The 27,984-nt window shown below is 40.0% G+C and overlaps 1 protein-coding gene across 1 annotated transcript; it reads left to right on the top strand.

The window, feature by feature from the left end:
• The first annotated feature begins 61 nt into the window (after positions 1-61).
• Positions 62-27,667, top strand: eeig1a (estrogen-induced osteoclastogenesis regulator 1a). The gene is made up of 12 exons (XM_015012401.2): positions 62-198; positions 284-579; positions 14,901-15,021; positions 15,955-15,984; positions 17,605-17,721; positions 18,656-18,702; positions 19,482-19,636; positions 21,057-21,167; positions 21,525-21,720; positions 23,031-23,152; positions 24,217-24,286; positions 25,046-27,667. The coding sequence occupies exons 2-12, from the start codon at positions 437-439 to the stop codon at positions 25,089-25,091; spliced, it is 1,158 nt and encodes a 385-aa protein (XP_014867887.2). The 5' UTR covers positions 62-198; positions 284-436; the 3' UTR covers positions 25,092-27,667.
• Positions 27,668-27,984: the final 317 nt, after the last annotated feature.

Here is a 27,984-nt window from a genome sequence, read left to right as displayed (position 1 = left end):
TTTTAGATTTTGAGCCTTTATTCTGAAAGATGCCAAACGGAAGTTAGATAGCACCCGGTACCAGTTTAGTTGATGCTGCAGCTAACAGCAAAGTTGTCTTCGGAACCGCAAAGAAAGGCGGACTGGGTCTTCTTTTCTGGCATTTTAATGTTGTGAACCTTCTGCTGGTGGGCTTCACAGAGGTCGAGATGAGTCTAGGTAGGTTTTTCCACCCCTAACCTTCACGAACGTTTCCTCCGCGTCCGTAAACCGTTACTAACAGTTTGACTTGATTTGTTTCCAGATTTGAGCGCTGAATCCCGTCTGAAGGAGAAGAAACAGCGGAGTTCGCCTGCAAAATCCCTTTAAAAGCGTCAGCGGTTTGTTTTTAGCTTCGTCTGTTTTTACCAGCGGTTCGGTTAGTCGTCGGTTTTAAGCGAGTTTACGTGGTGAAATCATGGCGTTCTTCGTGAAAAAGAAGAAATTCAAGTTTCAGACCCAGCTGACCCTCGAGGAGCTGACCGCTGTGCCTTTCGTCAACGGGGTTTTGTTCTGCAAACTGCGGCTGCTGGACGGAGACTTTGTCGCTACTTCTTCCAGGTACAAAAAACAGTCAGAAAAAAGTTGCAAAATTGCTTTTAAATGCGTAAATAATGGCGTTTAAAAGTTATGTTACACTTTCAGATCTAGTTTTAATGAATTTTTGGAGGAATTCTGGGAATTATACACACGTGCTTTGAGTTTTTTTTTTTTTTAAATGTCTGCCCCAATCAGTCTATTTAGTCTTTTTTGTTCTGGAAACTCTAACTAAGAGTTCGCATATGGGCTGCTAGGCCAACTTAACCTTGCAATGACATTAAATTTAATTAAAAAATGCTTTATTTATGCTAAGCAAAAGTTAACTCAATCAAGTACCTTGGTGATGATCTCCTGTAGCAGTCTGTCAAGCAGTGAGTCTGAAGAGGCTTCTGACTAAAGATTGTTGCTGTATGCGAACAGATAAATATCTGGCAGCAGAGATATTTCAGAATAGAAATATCTTTTTTGTCCTACATTGGTGGAATTCAGGTGTAACAGGAACAAAGTGAGAGAATCGAGGCATGCAGATTCACAAAAAGATGAAAGTATAAATATATATATGAAAAAACTAAGTTAAGAATAAGATACTGTACAAAAATACTACATAAAATACTGTACAGTTATCCAAAATGTGCACTTTGATCCAAATGAATGTGCAGCTGAGTAGGATTATAGTATAAAATGAAAAAAAAAAGTGTATTTACACATTAAAATCAATAGACTATCTAGAATAAGTAAAAATAAAACTGTGCAGTAATATTACAGAAGCATATTCTGGATCAATAACTCGAGTTGTTAGCACAATTCTCAGCTCCTAGCTTCTTAGCACTATTATGATGGTCTTGTCTGTTAAATATTTTGCTGTTAATCCTAAGAAAATAATTAAAAACAAAAACACTGCAAACTTTGGCTCAACTAGTTATTAGGGTTAGTTGGTGATCACACTTTTAACACTTTTCTTCGGTCTAATATTTACATTTGTTTGATCTGAAACAAAGAAATCACAAAGGGGAGAACACTTTTGTTCTCAATCTCTTGAGACTTCTTCACAAATTACATGTTGAGCCAAAAATGTAATTTGTTGCTGTTTGTAGCAGAGAATTATATCTTCTTTACCATCCTGTTCATTTTGTGGTGGCAAGATAAATATGGATCCTCATCCAGCCTTTTCCATCATAGCTCCAGGTTTTTTTTTAACTGCTGCTGTGATTGTGTGTATTTTTACGTTTACTCAAGTTGCTTTTTTTTCTTGTGGTCCTTTCCTGACTTGTAATCAGCAGAAGAAAGTCTTGAAAGACATGTTTTCTTGTTTTTCCCACTTTGAAGAGTGGCTAAAACAGGAAAATGTCATATTTAGTCATTTAAAAATTACTAGCCACTAATCAACTTGAAAAAGTAAAACGTACAAGTAAAAATGCCTTATAGGAATGATCAGTTTTGCCACAAAAAACACCACAATAAGTAATCAAACTTTTGAATCTTTTTACATTTTCAGTGAGATTATGACACTGCAATAGAAACTGAAGCTTATAGGGGTGACAATAAAGTGAGAAAAGCTGCATTGTTTCTTATTAATATTATCCAAGAATACTGACACCAAGTTGTCATAAGAAAGGTTAAACATGCTGTAGGATTATCTGGTTTTAAGTTTTCTTCCTTCCTCAAAGCTCAGTTTGAGTTTTGTTTGCAGGGTGTTGAGTTTCTGCAGCTCAGGCTGTCTATCGGAGAACTTTTACCTCTTGAATCATGTTTAATCGCAGGGTGTAGCCATGTTAAGCCACCTCTCTGAGTCTCTGCGCTGGAACCTCTCATGATCTTCCAGACTAAACACAGCTAAACTCGGCTCATAAGATCTGTGTTTACAAGCTTTTAACCTCCACTGAGATTAGCCAGATTGGGAAGATGACTCTCAGCTGGCCGATTCAGATCTTCCTCTGATCAGTTCCCAACATCTGCAGCTTTAGCCTCTTTTCCTGCCCTCGTCTTTGATTCCCGATATCGGATTTGTTGCCTGGAAATATGTTTGCTCTGCATCTTTTCACTGATAAAGTGACAGACTGATGCACTAGAGACTGTTTAATGTTTGCAGTCTGGCTCTTAAGGAAGCACAAGCACAGTTTTAAAATCCGTAAACCATTGTCCCAAACAATTTCAAGCTGCAGAGGTGTCAATGTCAAACTAATTTTTATTTTGGGCCCAGTCAATAAAAATAAAAAGTGAAAACTCGATAAAACAGGAGGTCATGCCACTAATTTGGTAGTATTTTACATATTTAAAACAAATCAATAATTAGTGTAGAGACAGTTACCAATATTGCTTATATCATACTAAGTTTTTCAGCCATATTTTCCAGCCCTAAGGTAAACCAATAGAAAATGAATCAAATTTCAGATCTTCATGTCATGTGTTGGCTGGCTTCAGAGATTAAATCTGGTTTAAATATTTACCACCTGAAGCTGATCTGCAGTTTCATCAGCTCTTCGAATCACATCGCATCTTTTTCCACTCAACCAAACTGTGCACGTCATGTCAGAGGTCGTCCGCCTCTCTCTTGGTTATGTAACAGCTCTGATTTCCCTCCCTCTCTTCTCCGTTATCATCTGAAAACAAGGCGCTCAGAGGAGCGAGGGACGGCACAGAGAGGCTCGTACGCAGATTAGGGTTATGTCACCGATCTGACAAACGTGGTCTTTGTACGACGGGCCTTGTTCTTGCCGTGGGTCACGAATCGGGACCGGTGATCCATCGGGCTGTGAAAGAGGGTCACATGTTGGGAATGTGACTGACTGGTTCTCAGGGAAAGTTTTGTTTGGCTCCTCTGATCTCAGCCATCAGTGTCACTCACTTCAGATAACGCAGCTGCTGTAGGAAAACACTCCAGATAATCCAACCGCACTCTTCCTCATTGGTTCTTAATACTTGTATCTTTGTCAGAGCACTGAGGAAATGAGCAATAAGTCGGTCGGTGTAAAGAATCTGTGAATCTCCTGTTGTATCCGTGGATGATACATAAAGGAGTAATAATCTGATTTTGGTTTTCACCTTAAGAGATCGGAGCAGGAAAATGCTTCTGAAAATTTGTTTCCCTTGATGGAGCAGTTTTCAAAGTTCGGTCTGTATTCCTGAAACATTGTTTTACCTCTGTAACAGTTGGACATGAAACACAGAAATAAATCAATATGACTGAAAAACATATCACAATATAAGCCTTTCATATCAGTCAATATCAATAATTGATTAGCTTTTTCCACCAAACAACCTTTTCTTCGCTCCATGCTGTTTCTTTTTTTATTTTTAAGCATTTATGAGGAACAGTGGCAAAACCTTAAACTGCTGCTGCATCAGTTACTCAAGAGGTTGTTGCTAGGTAACCAAAGAGCGAGTGAGTGAGTCGCTAGGTAACCAAAGAGTGAGTTAGTGAGTTGATTCCACCAACCTAGCTTAGCTGGTAGTTAGAGGTTGAGCAGCTAAAGCCTTACCACTGCCTACATCTCCCAGAATGCTGTGGGGTTCCATTGTGGCAGGAAGGATCTCCGTCTCTTGACTGCCATGACATGCTACCTTGTCAATTTCTGAGCACTGGAGACGATATGTCACAGCAACATGTCCTGGATGACACCATCAGTTGTTGACAAACACTGCTAATCCACCTCGTTTGCTTTTGGTGCTCTTCTTTAAATCTGCCTGGCCGTATGGGTAGAAAACCGACGCCTTTGTTGTGTTCAGATTTCATCTTTTTATAGACTTTTGTTCATGAGGCATTGCTTTTTAGGTCAATTATTCCCTCTGGTTTTGGATGTTGTGCAGCTGTAAGGAGTTTTGCTCTTTTATTTATTTTTTTTAACTTTCAGACGGTAACCATGGCAACCAGGGTTTCTTTTACACCTGGTTGCAGCTGATTAGCATCTTATAAGCTCAGATAATGCCACTAAAAAGCAGAGAAAGGAGGAGGAAGTTCAAATCAACTCTTCCATCCATCACAATCTACAACGACTGAAGATATCTGGATGATATTAGTTATGACAATGTTTAATTTCCCTTTGGAATAAATGAAGTATTTGGTAATTAAATTTAATTAACATGTGCTGATCGTATTAAGCTTAGCTTGCTCCAGGTTTACTGGGTAAGCAAAATGTCACTTTGTTCCCAGATTTAATTAGATTTTTTTTATTTCATTCACTCATTAATAAATATGAACAGTTTATGTAACTACTAAAAGAAATTGAATGAAAAGGAGCAGAAAGAAGTCTAAGCTTATATCTGCCCCTTAACATAAAATTAGCCAATCAACTCAGACCATTAGAAACACATTTCAAATACACAATAAAACATCAGCTCATTTAACAAAACATTGCTTCATCATAATAATTTTCAAATTTCTTTTAAAAGCAGAGATTTAGGACGTTTTATCTCACTTTCAAGATTGTTCCACAAACTGACACCTTTAATTTAAAGGCGTCTTTCCATTATTGTGTTGTGAATCCACAACACAATATGGGGGGGAGAAACTTTGTCCAAGTTTTTCATTTTGTCGTATTGAATGTTTACGTCTCTGCTTCATATTCTTAACCGAACCCTCTTCCATCTTTTTGGTCTGTTGAGTTTGTAGAATTTTAAAGTAGATTTTACTCCACATGGAAAACATTTTAAAGCTGAAGTTATCAGACATTTATCAAGACAGGAAGGAGCCCATTGCATCCAATCGGCCACGTTCCCCAGCTGAAAATGTGTTTTCATTCTGTGCAGCTTTAGAAACAGATGGCCTCCATCTTGATTTGGCAGAAATCAGGCTCTGCTGCGACGGCGTCATTCCATTATCAGCACTGCCTTTCTATTTGTCACACATTGAATGTTTACATTTAGAACATTTTATAGTTTGGCTTTTTATTCTTGTTGATTCTGACATCTCAACACTGAAAAGTTTTGTGCAGGGCAGCTTGGCTGTGGGAGATTTTTTTTTTTTTCTGGATCGGGGTTTATCGTGTCTGATGTGGAGACGAAATAAGAGCCAAGGATTTTTTTATTGATGAAGTTTTATAAAGAACAGGAATGTTGGAGCACTTAGGAGAGGGAACGGTTGGGTTTTAAGAGGGTGAGCACAGAAAGTGAAGATCTCAGAAGTGTGTTCACCCGAATTTATAAGTCTTTTTTTTTTTTTTTTTTTTTTTTTTTTTGGTGAGATAAAAGCTAAACGTCAATAAAATCATTCTAAAACTTTTTTCCCATATTATTTGTGCAGTATCTACTGTGTAAAACAACTGAATCCTTCAGTCAGAGATGGCAGAGAGATGCACAAATCAAAAAGATCTCATTGTACAAAGGTTCCAGTCAGGAGAAGTCTACAAAAAAATGGACAGTATTTTTCATGAAATACTTCAGTGAAGATTGTCATTATTTGGGCTTTTTTTTTTTCAATGTGAGGGAAACATTTGGTCCAAAGCTTCTGAGTGTTGGCTATGAAGTTGAAGATGGATTTAATTTTTCACCAGCACCATGACTCCAAGTCCACTTCCAAATCTGTAACAGAATAAAATGTTTGTAATGGCCGAGGCATAAATAAATCTAACGGAAAATCTGTTTGGTCACTTGAAGAAGAATGTGGATAAGATGTTGAGTTGGAGAAACTTTGCAAAGACAAATAATGATGGACTCTGACGAAAGCAGACTGAATGCTAGCACCAAACCAAAAGGTATCTTTAATAAAGTAGTGGATTAGGGTTGTAAACAAATTGTTTTGTTTTTATGCTTAGTGGCTGCCATGAAAAAAAGACATGGCTGGGTTCGTTCCAAGAAGGTATCGACCCCATTAGTCGGCGGTTTTTAGGTAATGTCAATATTTCCAATGTTGTTGATTTGAAATGTTGGAAGCTTTGCAGTATTAGTATTCAAGTAAATTAACATTGAATTTCTTACTTTTAAGTTGCCGCTCCAGTTGTGGGTTGCTTTCTGGTTACGTTTGTCGGGTTTGTTTCCCGGCAGCTCGTTCAGGATGTGCTTCTTAGGAGCCTCGGCAGTGCAGTGAACCTCTGGGTGGAGTTGGCACAGCGTCCAGGCCGTCTACTGTTGACCTTTTGGGAAAATTTAAAGTGTCTCTTCCCCTCCATGTGCAAAACACTGGGGAAGGTTTTGGTCTTGTTGGATGGTGAGCTTCTACCAATGGTATTTATAAAAAGCTGACATTTTGTCTTTTTTGTCATAATACAGTAAGAAAAATTAGTCAGTTTGTGTTCTTTAGAGTCTTTGTATGAATCTCAGTGGATCAACTCTGTACCTTTTTAAGTTTTGGAGGTTTGGCACAACATTTCTGAGGTTTTGTCACTGTTGGAGTCTGCTTTAGTGAATCAGTGGAAACAACCAAGAAGCCGTCCCTGGAGGTCTTTTGTCCCTTGCAGTGTTAGACTGGAGGAAAAAAGAGTCACTCTTTCCAAAGTCTCCAGACATAATCGAATTTGTGCTTTAGTCCAGAGAGACGAGGAATGGGACTCATAATGAAAAGCAGGAAGGATCCCAGAAAGGGAGCAAGAGTTTGTCAGGGATCAACCGGGACGATCCGCTTTTTCAGCAGCTGTTTCCTGTTTTCATCAGACTTTTCCAGTTGTTAGTGTTTTGATGGGACGTGAGGGAAGGTGAGGGGGTTGTTTTGGACTGGACCCGGCTGGTGCCTGAGCAGGTAATCAAAATGGACTTCCTTCCACACTGCAGCTTCCCAGGGAAACTGATTGTTAATGTTGCTCTGCTCCGTGTTTGTGTTTCTGCTTTGGATGAACCAGAGGAGACCGTTCCTCTGAAGAAACATCAAAATCTTGATTTTAGGTCCTGATAAGATGGAAAGACGTTAGATGGTTTCCCTTTTATTCGTCACACTAGCTGCGTTTCCACCTCAGATGTGCGCAAAACTTAGAGCTGGACAAAAATGGCTTAAAACGTATCGATAATTACTAGGGATGTGCCGATCAGGTTTTTTCCTGCCGATAACGATACCGATCACCCATGAGGGCCGATACACCGATACCGATCACATAATTATTATTATTTTTATTTATTTTTTTAAATCATAAACACTACCGGTTACATTATGTGGAAAAAGGAACCATGAATTCACCTTAATTTAGACAAAAACTTTTTAATAACTTTTTTCAAGAAGAAAACTAAACAAAACAGGCTAAATAATGCAAAGAGCCAAAATAAAACCTCTCAACATTGCCAAAAAAATTCAAGTATAAAACTTAACATTCAAAGGCAAAAACAGGTTCCATACAATAAACAATCCAGAGTTACTGAATGAAAACTTCCTGATAGCGTGGCGGCTAGCTGATTACTGCTAGCTCTGATTGGCTGTTTCTGACTGAGCGGAGTAATTATGCAGAACAGGGAGGAGATCGATTATTTCTTTTAGAGATTATCTGTCTCATGTTAGGACAGCGAAAGTTTTAATACGTATGTAAAATTTATTTTTTTAGGTTAGATGCTGCAGCTTTAAGCAGGTTCGGTGTGAGAGTCACTACCAGGTGGAGCAGAAGCGAAGCTCCGTCTGTCAGATATTACTACCTGTAGCGTAGCAGCGGTTCAACAGGAGAGCAGAACCAGCGTTTTACATTGCAGCTCGAAGACTTAAGTAATTTTGCTAATCCGGGTGAGTGTTTGTAGCTGTGCGCTGCTTTACCTGCTATCTGATCCTCCGTATGTCTTTTTTACTGCAGTGAGCCTCGATGTAGCCAAACTCCGTCAAGTATGGCTGTGTTTTTATGTTGTATTAGCTTCGTTGTGTTGATGCATTTTGACCTGCTTCACCCCACGTGCTTCAATTTTCCGCCGCAACACGCAAACTTCCCCATTCACTCAGTGCGTTATAGTTCCACATCGCTTAGGATTTGTTGCTGCGCGTTTGCGCAGTGTGAAGGAAAGAGGAGACCAGCTGCACAGGCAGGCTGGGAAATGAGATGATCGGTATCGGCAACAAGAGCCAATGATCGCCGATCACCGATCATGCACTTTTTCACGAAAATCGGCCCGATTATGATCGGTGACCGATCAATCGGCACACCTCTAATAATTACTCATTAATTTTCTGTTTTAAATATCTGGAATACTGCCAAACTGGTGGCATGATTCCTCTTTTATCCACAGTTTTCACTCCACACTGTTTTTTATTTTTAATCAGTTATGAAGCACAGTGGTAAAAATCTAAAGTATTATTGTTAATCACAATAATTTTTGAGACAATTTCTCGGTGAGCTAAATTTGTCGTCCTGACTGGCCCAGCGATGATGGCCGCTAAGACTGAAAGGAGTGTTGCGTTCAGTGTTTGACCCTGTAGCGTTTGGGAACATCCTGACTCCTCTCCTGTCCTGACGTCACCGTCCCCGCTGCAGGATCTCTGCGCTCTGCTCTCGGGTCGTTTATCTGAGCCCCCAACGCGACCCGACCCAGCCGCGGCCTTCCAGAGCAGCCAGGATGGTAGATAAGGATCCCATACCGCCTGACATGATGAGTCATCACATGCTGGGGTCCAGCGTGGGGCCATCGGTCGTCACGGACAGCATGTTTACTTATCGCTCATTCAGGCTGGGGGTTAGTTTATCTTCTTCAGGCTGATCAGAGGGAAGAGAGTCCATTTCTGTTGAATATTCTGTTGGTTTTAGACTTTTTCCTCCTGGTTCAAACCAAGCAAAGCTCTGATAGATGGAGCCCAGACTTATTTACTGAAGCCTGTCGGTCCAGATTAAAGATGTTTGGTGTCAGGGAGGTCAAAATAAACATGAATCCAGGAACTCAGGGGTGTCCAAAATGTGGCCCGGGGCCATTTGTGGCCCACTGAAGGATTTTGGGCGGCCCCAACATCAGTTCTAGAAATGAGAAAATCTGGTCTGCAAGCATTAGTGGTAGATCCAGATATAGGCCTGTCATGGTAACAAATTTTACTGGATGATTAATTGTGATAATGTTGTTGTTTTGAGAACATTTTCAAGTAATAAAATGGTAATGGCATAGATCACACATCCTCAAAGATCAATAAACTTTAAGTTCTAATGAACACTTAACAGTGGAACTGAAAGACATGTCAAATATCCAAAATAAATAGACAAAACAACAGAAACGACAAATAAAATGATTTAGGAAGTCTCTGTAAGCAAAGTTGTCTTTCAGAAAATGGAGCTGGTTGAGACCGAAGCACCAAACTGAAGACTTCTGTCATCCAATTTTTGGTGAAAAGAAAGAAAGAAAAGAGAAAAAATCATAAATCATTCAGATGGAAATTATTGAGCTTGTTTAAATTTATAATGCTTTTTCAGGCAGTACGTTTTGTATTTAATTTTTAGCGATAACTACGCCAATGGTGAAGATTTTCCTCACTAAAGCTTTTCCAGGAAGGAGTTTATATTAACGTGGGTCTCCATGGTGCCTGCCGTTCTGACAGAAGATGCAGAAACTATTTTAAGATGCACACGATTTCCTTGGAATTTGCTCCATGCATTTCTCTGGAAATCACACAAAGATCAGAAAATGACAACCAACAAAATGCCATTCAGGAGACTAGGAGAGAGAAAACAAGCAGTTGAGCCACTATGAAAGGACAGACAAGACTTTGTTTCCTAAAGTTTTTCTGTAAAACTTGGGGTTTCTAGCTGTGTGTTTGGGCTCTGGGTGGATCAGTAGAAGCCTTAATCCTAATCCATGCCACTCCCACCACTTCCTGTTTAATTACTGTTCAGCAAAAGACAAAAAAATTCTTTACAAAATAAATTAGTTGTATGTCAGACCTCGTCCACCATTCTTCCAACATTGCTATTATCATGTTATCTCTCAGAATAAACACTTGCCTCAAATCATTTTGTTTTGTTCAGTTAAATTTGCTTCTGTAAATATTTTTGTTTTGATGAGTTGGAGCTCACTCACCGCTGCAGCTATGAGTTGCTTTCCTATATTACTCATTGAAGGGAATTTCCATTTCCATATTTTCATGACGGACTAAGGAAGTCCTTCCTCTTCCTCTGTGATTAACCCCACAGTCAACATAAAAGACAACCATGAGTGGAAAAACCTGGATTTAAATCTACCAATTAAAAATGTAATCTCTTCTTACAGTCAAAGCAAGATGATAACTAGTTCAGTGCAGAAACACTCGTTCAGTCACCACTGTTTTCTAGCCAGAAAAATTTAAATAACTTCTCATAACTTTGGTATTGAAAGTTAAGTGAATTGACATAATCAGAGGAGAAAGTAATAGTTTTAAAAAATTTGTCTGAATCTGCGATGATGGAGGAAACTGTAGAAACTAAAAAAAAGAAACAAAGCATTAAGTGTTGTTTTGTTTAGTTTCAGGGGGAAAGAATCAGCTAAATTCCTGTTGACACAATAAATGATTTCATAATTTACTTTTTTTAAAGTTAATCAGAGTTTCTAGGAACTACAGACTAGTTCTTGTTTCCCTGGGGTATAAATATGGTGTGACACAGAGGTCAGTTTCTTTTAGCCTGTTGACACTAACTGGACATGGAGTCATATTTATTTTGGCACCACACACAGTTTGGGGAGAGTAAGGCAGCTCAGCTAAAACAAGTCTCAGAAGCGCATTGTGGAGGAACTAGAGCATCTTGGAGACATAAAGTCTTCACAACAACCATTAGCTATTCTGTCATGCAAAATTTACATTTCTCACATTTTTGTACTTCCATTTGGGATTCTACTGCTTCCAAAAACAGACCAAGAGCTTAAAATATACACCCAGATGGTTTTTGGCAACAAGTTAATGTGTTATGGTGTCTGAAAAATTAACCATTTCAAAAACCTTCTGAATGTAATGTCACAAATCAGCAGGGCTCTGCCCATTACCTAGCAACCCAGCAGAGCTCCAGCACATTTGGTCAGCTGGTTTTACTGCTGCATTCGCTGTACAATGGCTACTGGAAAACACGAGTGTTTTGCTATTGAGTTACCATTTAGAAACCACTTGCTGCATTCTTGTTTGTTGTGCAGGAGACTCCACTTCTACTTGTCAAAGATTTACAGTTGTATGATTGTCTGTCTGCTTGCAGCCATTTTCGCATGCGAGTGTAAATGTTGAGTTGGGGGGCGTGGTCAGCAGCAGCTGATTTGGATTTAAAGTAACAAGAGGCCCTACAACAGTTCCTTCTGATCTGATCAGACTAAAATCTCATTATCCAAGAATGAGTATTGTGCAAAGAATGTAACGAACATGTTCAGTATAACCCATAGATGTTTCCCAACCTGTTCAAGAAGCATAGGTCACCTGATTCAGCTTAAACCTCTGACTGCACAACTGCTGGTAAATGTTTCACCAGTCTCCTCTGATGTTAAAAACAGAGAGCAGAATTAAAGGTGGCAAACAGCTGAAAAATAAAGGGTCGGTGTGAAGGGTCTCCTCCTCTTCCTCAGAGCTGCTGGCAGCTCGTCGATGGATTTCAGCGTGAGGTTTCCATGGAGCCTGAACAAAGCCATCTGGACTGAGGAATGTGGTTCGGGAACGCTCTGGCGTACACGCTGCGGAGGAGAGAAAGCATGGGGGTCCTGATAAGACCTGGGAGTGTGTGCACACGCGCGTGTGTGTGTGTGCGTGTGTGTGCTGTTGGATTTTAACTTCTTCTCAGAAACTCTGTTGTTTCCCGGGAACGGGGATCATCAAACAGCCTCCCAAATGAGGGAAATTACACGTCCTTTTATCTTAACAGGCCTGTTTTAGATTTGAGCTTTTGTTTTTGGGCTTATTTTGGTTTTAATTCGTATGTACCCGGACTTCAGTTCATTTCATTTAAAAGTGGAGGTTAAAACATCTCATGGATCTTTTTATAAATGACAAAAGCATGTGCTCTTGGAGAGCTCCAGCTCCAGAAAACAATTAAAAGAACTTAAAGACAAAAATAAGCCTGCATCCAACCATGATTACGTTTCCTTCCTCTGGCAGGCTGAGACGACAACAACCTGGAGTACATTTCCTCAAGTCAAGTTCCTCAATGAACCGTCTGTAACGTAAAAACCAGACGTGCAAAACGGTTTTCATGAGTAAAATCTCCTCTTCTCACTGACAGATCTGCTCCTATAAAATCTAAGGCATTTAAATGCAGCTCATGATTCAGCTGTGATGCGTGACTCTAACTGGTTAAAAAAGTGAGGAAAGAGCAGAAATGAGGAGGTAAAAATCAGTGCGTGTTGTTGGAGAGCTTTGGGGATAATGAATAACTTGAAGGGGGGAAGGGCGTGTTAAGAGCAGCAGCTGCTGCTGCAGAGCAGCTCAGCCTGTTCCTAACAACTTTCAGTAGAAGAACCTCCACAGGACGAGGTTTCACTCAGCACGTCTTAATGCTCAGTTACCATATTTTTGCTGAAATCTGGTTGTTTTAAGCATGGCTGCATGGCTAATTAAACCCAACAGCAGTCAGACCTCTGTGAGAACCGTTTACATCCCCAAAGCGACTCAAATGCAAAGAAGAAGAACGTTGACATCACACAGTGACATTGTTTACAAAAGTACTGTAGATGGAGCTGTTTATAGATCGATTTTAAAGTTATTCAGCAATGGGAGCCAGCAGCATCGTCACAAGATCATAACAACTAGGAGGAAGCTAAGAAAGAAATTATTACTGACTACAGCGTCTGTTTGGATGTGAAGTCAGACCCAAGAGTGGTTAGATTATGGTGTGATGCGCTCCAATGACACAAACGTCTTTTATAGGTTCATAATTATAATTTTCAGCCGTTGTTTACGTCCAAATTTACCGCATTTTTCTGGTGTAGAATTATGATGCATCTCTCACGTCAATGACAGATAAAAGGCAACAAAACACTTTAAAATGGTGGGTTGCAAATCCGATTTGCCATGGAAAAGTCAGATGTATAAATGAAGAACAGCGGATTTGTATTGCATTTGTCTGCTGTGTGAATGTAGTTACAGTTACTCTAAAAGTTGCAGTCTGTCATGTGAATGTACGACGATGTTGCCCATTTATTTGAAGATTCGGACTCAAAATTAACCAAATTAAATCAACATGGTTACAATTTTGCTTGTGGTGGGCAGCAGTCTGTAGAGAGTTCAGTCTCATGATCTTGTTTTTTGTTGTTGTTGTTTTTTCTGCAAAATTTCCTGTCACTTCTTTATGTTTTTCTTCCAGGCAGCCAGAGTTTCCTGGGATCTCTTTAAGAGGTCTTCATGGTCGTTGGGCAGTTTTTTTTTTTTTTCTTTTTTACAAATTTTCCATCCAGTATTTGACATATATCAAGTACCTGATCTTATTTGAGCAGCTTCATTTGTGGGAAGATGAAAGTTAAAAATCTAAATAGATATTACTTCAGTGGAGATGTGCGTGACACGTAGCTGGAGAGAGAAGATTTTATGTTGATAAAAAGAGAAAGTATAAAAATAAAGGAGTAAATAAAATACATATGATGGATTCTGTTTGTCTTGTGCAATGATGTGAGATCAGACTTGTTGTGGCTTGGGTCTATAAATAAACTTATGGTAATTTAATTTTTACATTTTTCATCCACTTTCCTTGGATTTTTAATCAAGAATTAGGTTCTTTTCCACTGTTTTCAATAGAATATTCCAGGGACATTAAATTATCTTAGGATTTTAGCTGTTTTGTCTTTGAACTTTCTGTCAAAATCTACTGAATGTGATCAATAACATTCATCTGCTGTAGTGTTGATTTAGTTCAACTCTTTGTTTTTGGTTTTTCCTTATTGTGTTTTTTCACTTTGTGTAAAGGATTAGTTACCAGCTGTAAGCATGTAGAGTCACTGCTAATTAAAACACGTTTTCTCCTGGTTTGGCTTTAAATGTTCAGGTTAAGCTGAGTAAACACCAGGTTTCCAGGTTTTTCTTGCTTTGAAGATATCAGGTGGCAGAAAATCAGATTTCCGCGTTTTTCCACGTGTCACATTTTCCACTCTGCTCATAAGGATCCGAAGCTGCTGCAGCGGTTTGCAGGACCTGCTGATCACATTGGTTGTTGTTTTCAGGAAGGAGGTTTGTTTTCACACAGATTGACCACTTCCTGGCTATCATGATGAAATGCTGTCGCTCTCAGGCTTTTCTCACCATGGTTGTGCAAATCAGTGTACGCTGGATCCATGGCAAAAGGTCACAAGGTCGCAAATCTCCACTTCAGAGTGTTTTAAATGATAAATTATACTTAATGTTTATGAACTGTTGGTCTCGGCTCCATTAATTTCCCAGTTAACCTCCTGATTATCCCCAGAGGGGAGTCACTGACCTGTTGGCGATTACAGGAAGAATTTAAGCTTTCATGTTTGTTTGATAGAGATAGAAGAGATGTGCTGAAAACGGTTCCTAAAATGTTTTTGTTCTTCTTCCTTCCTGACAGAGAGGAAGTTCATGAGAACTGTGTCCGCTGGAGGAAGAGGTTCACCTTTGTGTCGAAGATGAGCGCCAACCCTCACACCGGGGTGCTGGATCCGTCCGTCTGCAGGGTGTCCGTCAGGAAGGTACGACCCACGCCGTCAAGAAGGAGACGATTTCTCACCTGGTGTTTCACTTTGGAGGGAGATTCAGTTCTAATACGGTTTTATGGGCAGCTGGCTGAGCCATGCTGGGTTACACACTGTGCTGTGGATTTTTACATCATATCTGTATATATATATATATATATATATATATATATATATATATATATATATATATATATATATATATATATATATATCTGGTGTTTAGATACTACCAGGGTTTTACAGGAATGTGTTCAGGTTTCCTGTTTAAGCTTTTCTAGAAGAAATGAACAGTTTGGATAAATAGTTGTTTTCCCAAACATTTTACAAACACATGGAATAAAAAGTCCATCCATCCATCCATGTTTGTACATCCATACATACATACATACATACATATATTTTATGTCCTTGTTTACTGATTTATTCATCATCTCACCGCCTTACTTGTATATTCATTTGTTTTTTTTACTGACTTGACTTCTTATTTACTTAATTACACTTTTCCTTGTTTTGCTCCATTTTTATCCCTTTACTTATTCATTTAGTTCCTGTCTTGCCTACGTCAGAAACAAGCAGGAGTTTTGACTCTGAATTTGTTGTAAATGTTCTGCTGCTCGGTCTGCTGGAGCATTGTGTTGACTTTCAGTCGGTAACAGCAGGTTTGGATCCATTTAGGCAAATGTTTCAGAGACACTTTAGTGCAGATGCTAAATCTTTCAACCTGCTCATTAAACTCCACAGCAGGAGACGAGTGTGTGTGTGTGTCTGCGTGTGTGTGTGTGTGTGTGTGTGTGTGTGTGTGTGTGTGTGTGTGTGTGTGGTCTCTGCCTTTCATTTGATCTATTTGATTGAAGGCCTGTAATTGGAGGCTGACTTAATCAGAACTGAATCACTGGGTTCATTACTGTCTTCCTGTTTTCCCTGCAGGAACTGAAAGGAGGAAAAGCGTATTCGAAGGTAAGAGTTCCTGTCTGCCTCCTATAAATGCATAGAAACAGTTACAGATGGCCCCGTGTCCCTCCTGTAAACCTTAACGTCATGTCATGTAAATATTAGCATTTCTCGCTGTGCTTTCACGAGTAAAACCTCCTGCTGGGTGCAAACATGAATCAAAAACCTGTCTGCCTTGCACTCACGCTTGCCTGGAAGCTGGGAAAACATCCTGGCAGCTCCTCTCTGAGCGTGACGCCTCTGAACAGATGAGTCACGTCTCATGAATGCAACAAGGTCGATCCCCGAATGGACCTAAACTCACGCCGATTCCTGGACGATGTTGCACGACAGGAACCGCTTCCTCTGTTTCTGCCCGCTCTCCTTTTGGATTTCCTTTAGTTAAATTTACTCCACTTCCCTCCTTAGAGGTTGCACCTATGAAAACAGAAGCTCCGCTAAAGAAGGGGAAACCTGGGGAAAGAAGAATGGGAACGTTCAACTTTAGCCCAGTTGATTGGAAAAAACGGAACGTCCAGCGTGGATAACGGGCCGATTCCACCTGGAGGTTGAAGTTAAGGTCGAGCAGATGAGGGTCTTATCTGAGATATTTGTGTCAACGCTGGAATTTAGAAACTCCTGACCTACACTTCAGAGGTCAGAGGTTTTAAACCGAGCAGCAGGCGCCACATTCTTGGCTCGTGAGAACTTTGACAGGACAGGATTTATCCAGCAGAAAGCAGTTTGAGGTGGAGGAGCAGATTGGGTCGGGGTCTCCTGCTTCATCACCGGGATGAAAACTGGGCTGTGAAATTACAAGTTTTATAAGACTTATCTTGAGTTTTTTTAGTAATCCAAGATATATCAGGTCTGCTGATGTTAGTAATTTTTTTAAGTAAAACTGGGCTGATAATTAAATACTTTTAGGAGCCGGTTTTATCTCTTAATACATAAATTTACATCCAATTGTATAAAAACATTACTTGTGTTTTTCTGGTCAATCAGATGTGGAATTAGTTTGGATTTTGAACCTACATTAGTATAAATGTGGTATGATGCTAATTAGATTCACTAGGCACTTAAGGAATAAAAGGCTTTTCATATCCAATACGTATAACTTATTGTTGTTAACGTTCAAACAAGACTTTGAAATTGAGTCAAAATATGAGTTTATACAACCATTGCTTTTTCATCATTAGTGTTTTAAACTTCATATATCGAGTCGTGACTCGCCGCAACAGCTGCTTTTCTTCTTCTACTGTAGATTAAATGCAACTTGACAAGCGCTGTCCCCACTGCTTCAGGCTCTCACCAGATTGTTATACAAACCAGACACTGTAAATGCTTTGAAGGGAAATTAGTCTCTTCACTTAGTCTGAGCAGGAAAGTAACGTGTTCCTGTTTAATTCCAGATTTTAGATAAAGACGTCTTCAACGTTAAAAATAAACTCACGTGGTTCTTTTCGCTCCCTGTCATGAACTAAAACTAGAAGCGTTGCTGTTAACGAAGTGAAATTGCTCTGGCTGCTAAACACTGGGTGTCACAGGATTCTCCCGTTTTCTCAGCGTGTGCCTGAAATAGATGGCAGCGAAAGCCTCCATTAGTGAATCTAGAATTAACTAAACTCCTCTTTCTTCCCCCCTCAGCTGGGCTTCACAGACCTCAACATGGCCGAGTTCGCCGGTTCCGGCTCCACGGTGCGCTGCTGTCTGCTGGAGGGATACGACACCAAGAACACGCGGCAGGACAACTCCATCCTGAAGGCAAGATGGCGGACGGACGGCATGAAAACCGAGCCTGTATAAAACGTTACGGCCTCGTTTATATAGTTGAACAGGAACCAGTTTAATCTCTGTCATGTTAAACTGATGAAAGAGCTCAGTCTGGACTGGTTTTCTGGACCAGATATGTGAAGGGTTTTTTATTTAGAGGGCCCTGAACGTGCCTGATCATAAAGATAAAATGCCTTGGAAAGTTTGTCAGATAATTCTTTGGGATTTTAAACCATGTGTCGGTTAAAGCTGCAGTACGTAACTTTTATTAATTTTTCTATACATTTGTTAAATTTATTACGTCATGGCAGATGATTGATGAAAAAAACCGAGCTTCTTTATCTTTTCCCAGTGTTCCCAGTACTAACTACAGAAATATACCACACAGTCAGAAACAACCAATCAGAGACAGGAGGAGGGTCTTAGCACTGTCAATCACTCTCATGCTCACCTCCTCCTACCACAACTGGTTCCACAGATGCTAATGCTAGTTAGCATAGCCACCGATGATGGCAGATAAATGGATTTCCTGTATCAGAAAGTTGTTTTTCCCCCATTAAAATGTTTTTCAGCACCAATCTAAAACTAGTCAGATGGTCTCCATCCATTCAGGGAGGAGTCTGGGGCTCTGCAGCGCCACCTAGAGATCACCAGTACACTCTGCTCCGAAGCCAGTCCAGTCACATGAGCTTAATGCATGCTCAGGTTTATTCTGCAGAGTTTCACGTTCTTTGACTAGACCATTTTGTCTTCTGCTAAGAAATGTATCTCTTCTCTACAAAAAAACACAAAACTGCATGAACTGATGAATAGAAAAATACATTTTGACAAAAATGATTTAAAAACGACTTCTATGATGTCAGGAAAGTGAAATGGAAGGAGATTCTTCATCTGAGCCGTTGTTTTTTGTTTTTGCATTTTACAGGTGATCATCGGAATGACTCTTCTTTCTGGAGACCCGTGCTTCAAAACGTAAGTAGGAGCATAAATTCAGTTTTTCTCTGAAGAGGCTGGAACCAAATCCTTCCTGCTGCCTTTTCAGATTAAAATTTTAAAATCATTTAGGTGATATTTTTACTGTTACTCCTCCAGGTGTATCTAACACATTTACAGAACTCGTTGGTTCTGCTGACGGCCTTCATTAATCTGGTCACAGATTATATCTGCAGGCGGCCTGCAGAAAATAACCTACAAATTTACCTGAAATTAAACTTAAGCTGCTCTTGTTTCTGTCCCAGAAATGCATTTTGTTGATTAAAACACCAAGTCAGCCTGTTAAAGAAGCCAACCAGTCCAGATGTTGATGTTTTGAATTATTTAAGAGCAGAAATGGGTTCTGGTTCTTACTGGTTCTGTTCTGGTTCTAACTGGGTCTGTACTGGTTCTAACTCGGTCTGTTCTGGTTCTTACTGGGTCTGTTCTGGTTCTTACTGGGTCTGTACTGGTTCTAACTCGGTCTGTTCTGGTTCTTACTGGGTCTGTTCTGGTCGAACAGTAACATCTGATCCAGTGTGAGTAAAGTGTAGCAAAATGAAGACATGCAGTTTTCTGACATTTCTTCTGCGTCTTTGCAGGATTTAAAGGTAACGATCGGATTTTTCCTTTTGAACTCATATAATCTGAAGCATTTGCTGAAACAGTGACTCATTTTTTCCTCCGTATCTGTTGAGGCGCAGCCAAACGCAGCAGCTCCCTCTGCTCCTTTAATCTGTTCCAGGCTGATAAAGCTGTTTTGTTTTTCCCCTCTGCAGCGCTCCAAGCACAGCCAAGTCCATCTCCATCCCCGGACGGGAACACACCCTGCAGCTGGACTGCAAGGGGGAGGGGACGGCCGAGGGAACCGGGCCAGCTGGAGGGGTTTCTCTGGGCCGGGCCTCCAAGCCTCGGCCTTCCATCATCAGCTCGGGTGGGAGTCGCTCCTCAAAGCCTCACGTTTCAGCAAAAAGCAGAGAAACGGCTGTTTTCTGCCGGGTTTCACTTTGACATGGAGTTCAGTAGAGGAGAACCTAGTTACTGTAAGCAAAGGTCATCAGAGTTCACCTCAGCGAGAAAAACAACGAAAACTGAAAATGAGAAAACATTTCTGAAATGTTCAGTAGAAAAAAAAACATGTATTTATAAAACAAACAAAAATAAACAGATATTTATTAACTTTTCAATCAGTTGATGTCAGCTGCCGGCAAATTACGGCACTCCATAATCCATAATAATCTGTAAATGCTCGTCTGCAAAATGGCGTCAGCAAAAGTTGGGCTAAAACAGCAGAGTTAGTTATTGTTCATCAATAATTTAAACATAATCACAACTCAGTGCTTTGACCTTTTTGAATTCTCCACCTACAAGGTTAAAGTATGAAAACATTATGTCTAATCTACCTCGTCTAAAACTAAATAATTTTAAACTAATAATAGCTGATGAAAACTAGAAGCTGTCCATGCAGGCCTTATGTTTGTCTTTCAGACTTTGGATGAGCTCCACTTGTTCTTCTGCACAATGACTAGCAAAAACACTGTAAAAACTAATTTAACTTAACTGAACTAGACAAACAAAACGTCACAACGAAATAAAACTAAACTATAATGAAAAATCCCAAACTATTATATCCCTGATGTAAACAAAGCTTTGGTAGAAGATGCAGAAATGTTTTGTTTACATTGAGAAAAAACACCTTTAATATCCCACACATGGCAGGCTGAGTGGCTGCATTAACGTTTTCATTATTTTCAGCTTCTAAGCTTAATTTAAGAATGTATTTAATCTGAAACTTTTCATTAACTGCACATTAAATCTAAAACCTGTTTTGTTCTGGATGTTTAACTCAGGATTTTAGCTCCGCTTGCAGAGATTTTTTAAGGGATTTGAGTTTAATGATCAAATTTCCTGTTGGATTAGGATTCAGTAACATATATATATATAAACAAGGTTTATTTCCAGGTACAGATAAGTTTTTGTGTTTTGTAGGCATGTCAGGTCAGTGAAGACATTTAAAAACTTTCTCCAAATTATTTAAAATCTGAAAATGATGCAAAAAGGACAATAAACCTTTAAAATGGAGTTAAAAACTAGATTTTTTAGCTTTTTTTAGCTTTTTAGATTTTTTAGGTTCCTTTTCTTTTGTGGAAAAGAAAAGGAACCTGTCTCTGTTTAAGTTTGAAACCTTTTTCTGTTGAAGTCAAACGGTACTTAAAGTTTTATAGTGAACAGAGTAATTATTTTAACGATTTGGTTAGAACCGGGCCGGTTCTCAGTCTGGGTTCTGCATTCCTGAGGCCGATCGCTCGTTTTTCCCACCTACACTGAGCTGACTGATCCGTTTGCTCCTTCAGGCCTGCTGGACGACTCCGAGCCGAACCAGAACCAGTCCGGTGCCGCAGAAATCTTCCAGTCCGGTCATTCTCGTAACTCCAGCTACGCCAGCCAGCAGAGCAAAATCTCAGGTAGGAAAAACCCACCAGCAGGTCCGACGGTGGGTCGAAGAGAATTCAGCAAAATTTAGTTTTAATCTTCTCACTGTGTAGAATAATGTCATTAATCCACCATGTCACTAAATTACAAACATAGATTAAATATTCCAGCTCTCTGCCCACTTTTTTATGTATTTTTTCTTTCTGTTTTGTTTTTATGGTGTTTTTACATGTTTAAAAATTTTGAGACGTTATGCAAGATGTTTATAGTGTGAACAACTTTGTATTATGTCTTGATAAACCAACAAAAAAAAAAAAGGAAATAAAAATAAACCCTGATCAACTTAAGCTGATAACTTAAATCTCCTGGTCTAATTTCTTCTTCTGCAGGCTACAGCACCGAGCACTCCTGCTCCTCCAGCCTGTCGGACCTCACGCATCGCAGGAACACCTCGACAGGAAGCAGCGCCTCCGGAGGCCTCTGCTTCACCGCTGACCAGCCACCAGAGGGCGACAAGGACGCTGGACGTCCGGAGAGACCCCCTCGCCCCCCGTGGCCAGTTCTGCCCCCAAGCCGACCCCTGAGGTACGGACTCAGAGAAGAGTCCTAAACGCAGATAAAACCACATGACGCTTAATTAACGTTTTAATTAACTCTGTTTATTGCGCTGCTACAAACCAACTTTGATGGACGAGGAACGTGAATCCTCCCAAAATGTCTCCCAACAGATTGTTTTCCTGGTTCAGTAAAAAAAAAAAAAAAAAAGACATTTATTTGCATTATAAAGCAGAGATGCACAAAATACTGGAAGTTTATCGTTGTTGTAATTAGTTCTGCAACTAACGATTAATTTTGTAATTGATTATTCTGTCGATTAATCGGATAAAAGAATTGGCACATTCTGCAAATTAACCACTCAAAACCTTTATATACGATGTTAGGAATACATAAAAAATGCAAATAAATAATGTAGCTCCTTTTTTATCATCTAAAATGCGGTAACATGCCATTCCTTTAGATTACGATTGATAGTTTGTAGCAGCTAAAAAAAACTAACATCAACATGTGAAAAACTCAGCCGTTTCTGCAGACTGGACATCGATGCAGTGTAGAGCTGATCTGGTGATTGTTGTTTGGATTAACTGATTAGTAATTGGTGCTTAGTAGATTTTTTTACAGAATTTTTACCAGAGGAAGCTAAAATGCAACTTGAAGAACTTTGAGTAGAAAATATTTAGACAAAGCTGCTTTTTTTTTGTTATGAAATTCAAAATGTATATTTGTTTTTTGCAGTTTTCAATCAATTAATTCTCTGTGTGTCGTTTCTTCAGCAGATGCCCCTTTTTAGTGTCTAAATACGCCAGTAAATATTTATTACTAAATTAGTTGACAATTATTTCAATAACTGATTAATCGCAATTAATCTGAATAATCATTGCAGAATCACTGCATGCATTACAAAGAGCAAAGAACTGCCTGTGTTAAATCTGCATGTTTTTTCTAAAGTTTGGGCTTAAAATCTGCTCTGGAGTTCTTTCAGTAAATGGCTTTTTTTTTTAGTTGGTATTCTCCAGATTCATTTACTAAATTAGTTGACGATTATTTTAATAATTGATTAATCATGATTAGTCTGGTTAGTCGTTGCAGTGTCACTGTACGCAGCAGAAATATCAAAAAACTGCCTGAAAAAACGTGAGCATTCAGGCTCCGGACTCCCGGTAATTACAGGAGTTCAAAACCGGAATAGCCTGGAAAAAGCTTAATTCTGCTTTAAAAGCATCCATAACATCTTATTTTACCAGTTGAAACACCAGACGTGCCTTAACGTGTGTTCATACAGTCAGCCGTGTTGGCGCTGCCTCAGCAGCTAACGCGCTGTTTGCTCTGTACTTCAGGAGGAAGCAGGACTCGGTGGAGAGTCACCCCACCTGGGTCAACGACACCCGCATCGATGCCGACGACATCGTGGAGAAAATCGTCCAGAGTCAAAACTTTGCAGATATCAACCACACCGAAGGTACAGAGGGAGCGTTTCTCTGGCCTCAGAGGAGTTAAAGCAGCGTTTGCAACACGGTTGAATCTTTCCACACCATCGCTGGAGGGTTTTAGATACGAGAGGGTGGAGCGTGTCCCAAATGTCACAACTCTGATGAAACTCAAACTTTCAGCCCGCAGAACTCTGCCTGTTGCAAGACTTCTCAAACACAAGTGATCCAGTTTGATCCAGTCCAGGCTGGATTTAACACGACTGACTGCAGAGATAGATGTAGTTATAAAATAATGGCTCCATTTTAACTAAAACCTCTGATTTCAAACTCTTCCAGGAAGGTTTACATCTCAAAATGTGTGGAAGCACAGAGTGGATATTTTCTGCATATCCTCAGTGTTTTTATTCCAGATAAAAAAGTGTTTTTATTCCAGATAAAAACACTGATTCGTTCCTCCAGATGCTCATCGCGATCATCTCGAGATATGATTGGTGTGTGTTGGGCCTGATTCTCGTTTTCTCAAGAAAACCATCTGGAAATGAACTTATCCTAAGAAAATCACTGAGAAGATTTATGCAAAATGTCGGCTCTCTGCTTCCTCTTGACACTTTTCTACAAAAAACAGAATTGGTGTCACTGGATTTTATTTAGGGGCATCAAAGTAAGGGGAACCGAATATAAATGGCCACCAAACATAGAATGTTTTTTTTTTCCTCCCAAACTTTGTTTTTTAACAAATTGTGCAGTCATGTGACTCTCACTACATTGTACATATAAAGCAGGCTGTACAACTTCCTTTATAATCTAAGTTATGATCCAGCAGCCTCCACTCACAGCAGAAACATGGAATGTTTTTAATTGTAAAACTGTTAAAAAAAAAAAAAAACTTCATGAATTTTCACTTCAGTATCTACTTTAGCAAACTGTTCCAGGTGTCTGAGCACGTTAGCAGGGTAGTAAATGCATCACTGCGCGTAAAACATGTTGGTTGCAGAAACTCATCAGAGAGAAATGAAAGCTTTAGAAAAGCCTCAGCAGTGAAATATGCTAACACCAGTTTCCCTGCTGGTTTCTGTCTGTGTCTGGCTTCCAGACAGCAACCTGCGCCTGTTTGTCAGCAGAGACGGAACCACGGCGCTCAGCGGCATCCGACTGGGAAACAGGTGACCCTTCCTGCTCTCCACTCATCACACTTTCACTTCATAACCACCAGAGAGCAGATCCAGCAGAGGATGCAGATAGAGCTCTGTGGCTAGAGCTGTGCGGCTAGAGCTGTGCGGCTAGAGCTGTGCGGCTAGAGCTGTGCGGCTAGAGCTGTGCGGCTAGAGCTGTGCGGATAAAGCTCTGTGGCTAGAGCCGCGTGGCTAGAGCTCTGTGGCTAGAGCTGTGCTGCTAAAGCTCTGCGGCTAGAGCTGTGCGGCTAAAGCTCTGCGGCTAGAGCTCTGCGGCTAGAGCTGTGCGGCTAGAGCTGTGCGGCTAGAGCTGTGCGGCTAGAGCTGTGCGGCTAGAGCTGTGCGGCTAGAGCTGTGCGGCTAGAGCCGCGTGGCTAGAGCCGCGTGGCTAGAGCTCTGTGGCTAGAGCCGCGTGGCTAGAGCTCTGTGGCTAGAGCTGTGCTGCTAAAGCTCTGTGGCTAGAGCTCTGCGGCTAGAGCTGTGCGGCTAAAGCTCTGCGGCTAGAGCTGTGCGGCTAGAGCTCTGTGGCTAGAGCCGCGTGGCTAGAGCCATGCGGCTAGAGCTCTGTGGCTAGAGCTCTGTGGCTAGAGCTGTGCGGCTAGAGCTGTGCGGCTAGAGCTGTGCGGCTAGAGCTCTGTGGCTAGAGCCGCGTGGCTAGAGCCATGCGGCTAGAGCCATGCGGCTAGAGCTCTGTGGCTAGAGCTGTGCAGCGAGAGCAGATTCTCATTCTGTGTCTGTTTTTGTCTTCAGGGTTTCTGCCGGCGGCTACGAGCCGGTGGTGATCGAGAGCCACTAACCGGCCGCCTGCTGTCTCACTGGTTTTACTGGAGCTTCAGCTGGTCTGACGCCATGAGAGGAAAGCCTACGTCCGTTTGCACTTTATGTCCAGTTCGTTGCAGCGTTGGCCTGCGCTCTGTTAAAGCTGTATCTTTGTGATGTTGAAGGGAATGCACAAAATGCTCCTCATTGTGTGTGAATGTGTTGCAAGGATTTCCAATGAAGACGTTCAGAGGTTTCAGACATCATCCATTTTGTCTGCAGCTTGTTGTTAAAACTGAAAGACGGTAAATAAGATCAGAAAAGGTCAAGAGAGGAACAATCGACTGTTTAACAGAATAGGAAAAAAAACAGCCACCAAAACATTTTATTTACCTGTCAACAACTTTCTCTAATTTTTTTGTGTTTAATAAATCAGGAGTGCAGCTCTGTGACCCGATCAGGGAAAACATCAGAGGTCTGACAAAAGCTTGATCCACAGATTTAAAACTGACAGTTCAGCGTTTTTCCAGCGATTTCTCCTCGCTTTGGTCAGGAAAGCTTGTTGCTTTTCTTGCAGCCGTAACGTTGCCACTATGTTTCCTTCAGCGGAGTATCCGGGCCACCAGGAAAGAAAAACAGGAGTAACTTTCTGTCACAAAACTCAAGAGAATTCTGGAATAAACTCAAAACTTTTCTAGAAAAAACAAGAACATTTCTGAGCTCTAGAAGTCAAAAATTTGAGAAGAAATTTTGAGATTAATTTCCGTTTTGAAATTTTTAAAAATTAAAATAAAGTTTTATTTGAGATTAATCTCAAATTTTCCTTTTTTTCCCTAGAAGATTTCTGAGTTTAATCTCAAAATTTCAGTTATTTTGTTGCAAACATCAAGCTTTTCAAACTCAGAAATTTTGAGATTAATCAGAAATTTTCTAAAAAAAAATAAAAAAAATAAAGCGGACATTTCTGAGATTCAAAAGTTGAAAATTCTGAAAGAAAATTCTGACTTTTGAAAACTGGAGATCTCAAAATTTGAGCTTTTTCTAGCAAATTTTTGACAGTTGAAACTCTGTTTCCAAATTTTAGAAAATAAATTTGAAATTTTACCATGAATCTCAGAAATTTTCTTTTAAAAAAAATTAGAAAACGTTAGTTTTTTGGCAGAAAGTTTCTCCTTTTTTCTCTCTACAATGGCTCTACTACTAATTACCTACTTGAATCAGTAGGGAAAGGCTTGAATCACTACTCCTGATCTGAATCTTTACATTTATTTCCGTTTCTTTGTGGCCTCAAACACTCGGCAGCGTCTTCGGTTTCTCCTAAATGTCAGTGACGTTCCTCTAAAATCCTCGCTGCTAATCTGTAATCCTGCTGGTTTGGGTTCCAGATTTACAGCTGATCAGCGGCGTTTCACTGAAACAGAATCAAAAATACCTGGATTCAGTGTGAAAACTCCCACTTCCAACACTAAAAGTGAAACTAAACGTTTAGGATAAACGGTGATGTTTTCCTCCCTGTCGATCAGGGGAATCTGTGCCTTCAAGTTTTCTCTCTAATGAACCGAAAGCATCATGAGAGCAGCCGTAGGATTTGTGCTTTTGATGGTGAGGGGAGAAATATTCAGCTTGTTTTTTTTTTTTGTTTTCCACTCGCTGCTTCGATTCCGTGAAGAATTAACCAGAAGAAATCGGTTCTGCCCGGTTGGACGAACCGCTTTTCTCTGGGTCCAGCTGCAGAGAAACGTCTCCTCTGGAGGAGTTTCTGTTCAGCTCTTTGCTGCCCCCTGGTGGGGCGACGGCGTGTTTACTGTGACGTTTACGTGGATTTACCGTGAACAAACGTGACTGAAACAGGAAAGATGGAGTGAATGTGTCACTGAAGGCTCCGAACAGAAAGGAAGTGATTGTTCTCAGGACCAGCTGGCTGGGTTCGGGTTGCTCGCTTCTTTTCCTGCAAATTATCTGAAAATGGTTACAAATGTTAACTTTTAGTTTGTTTTGAGGATTAAAATCCACTTTTTCTTGTTAAAAGCCCCTAAAGTGTCATCTTTTCTAAAGTGACGGTTTTTCATGTTTTCTTCTCTTCTTCTGATCTTTAGAATTTAAAAATGGCTTGTAAGTTATTTTTAAAGCCGTTAAATGTTCTACTCTAGAGAAAAGCTGGGTTTTAACCCTCGTTATCTGACCCGTTCAGTTTCTTCCTCACTCAGTGCAGCTCGTCTGTCCAGCGTCGCGTCGCAGCTGCATGCTAAAGAATCACACCGTTAGTTTTTCTCACGTTTTGGGGATGAACCACTGAAAGTTTAGTCTCTTTGGGTTTACATCACCGCCTCGTTTTATTTTCTTTTGAAGCATCTATTTAAATATTTTAGTTTTGTTTCTCTGGAGGTTGTTATAAGCTATGCACACACCTCGCCTCCCTGAGCTTTTGTTTTTCAGTTCAGTGATTCTAACAAAGGATTTTATTATATCTAATTTAGTTTGACTTAAATTTTATAGACAACACAGTTGGAACTGAACTTCCAGTTTCCATATAGTTTTTTATTTTCCTTTTTATTTTTTCCTCCATATATTTGTGCAGAAATGACATATAAACAATAAAAATGCTAATCTGAATTCATGTCTGTTTGTTTTTCTTGGAATCTGACTGATTTGTTGTTTGCTGTAATATTTGAAAGGGATTTTTTTAAATCACAAGATTAACAAAATGGAAAAAATAGTTTAGTTTTTTATTTAAAAATCTGCAGATGTGACTCAGAAACTACGGATGAGGATTAGAGCTGCTGAAAATAAATAAATTCAGCCTATTTTCTTCTCAGAATTCTGACTTCGGAGAAATAAAATCAGAATAATGTGAAAAAATAAACCGTGAGCATAAAGTTAAAATTCTGAAAAAAAGTAATTATTTTTTTTCCAGTACCCCTAATCCTCCT

Source organism: Poecilia mexicana, unplaced genomic scaffold (assembly GCF_051168715.1).
Source record: "Poecilia mexicana isolate PSO_F unplaced genomic scaffold, ASM5116871v1 scaffold_9, whole genome shotgun sequence".
NCBI lineage: Eukaryota > Metazoa > Chordata > Actinopteri > Cyprinodontiformes > Poeciliidae > Poecilia > Poecilia mexicana.
This window is presented reverse-complemented; position numbering and strand designations above follow the sequence as displayed.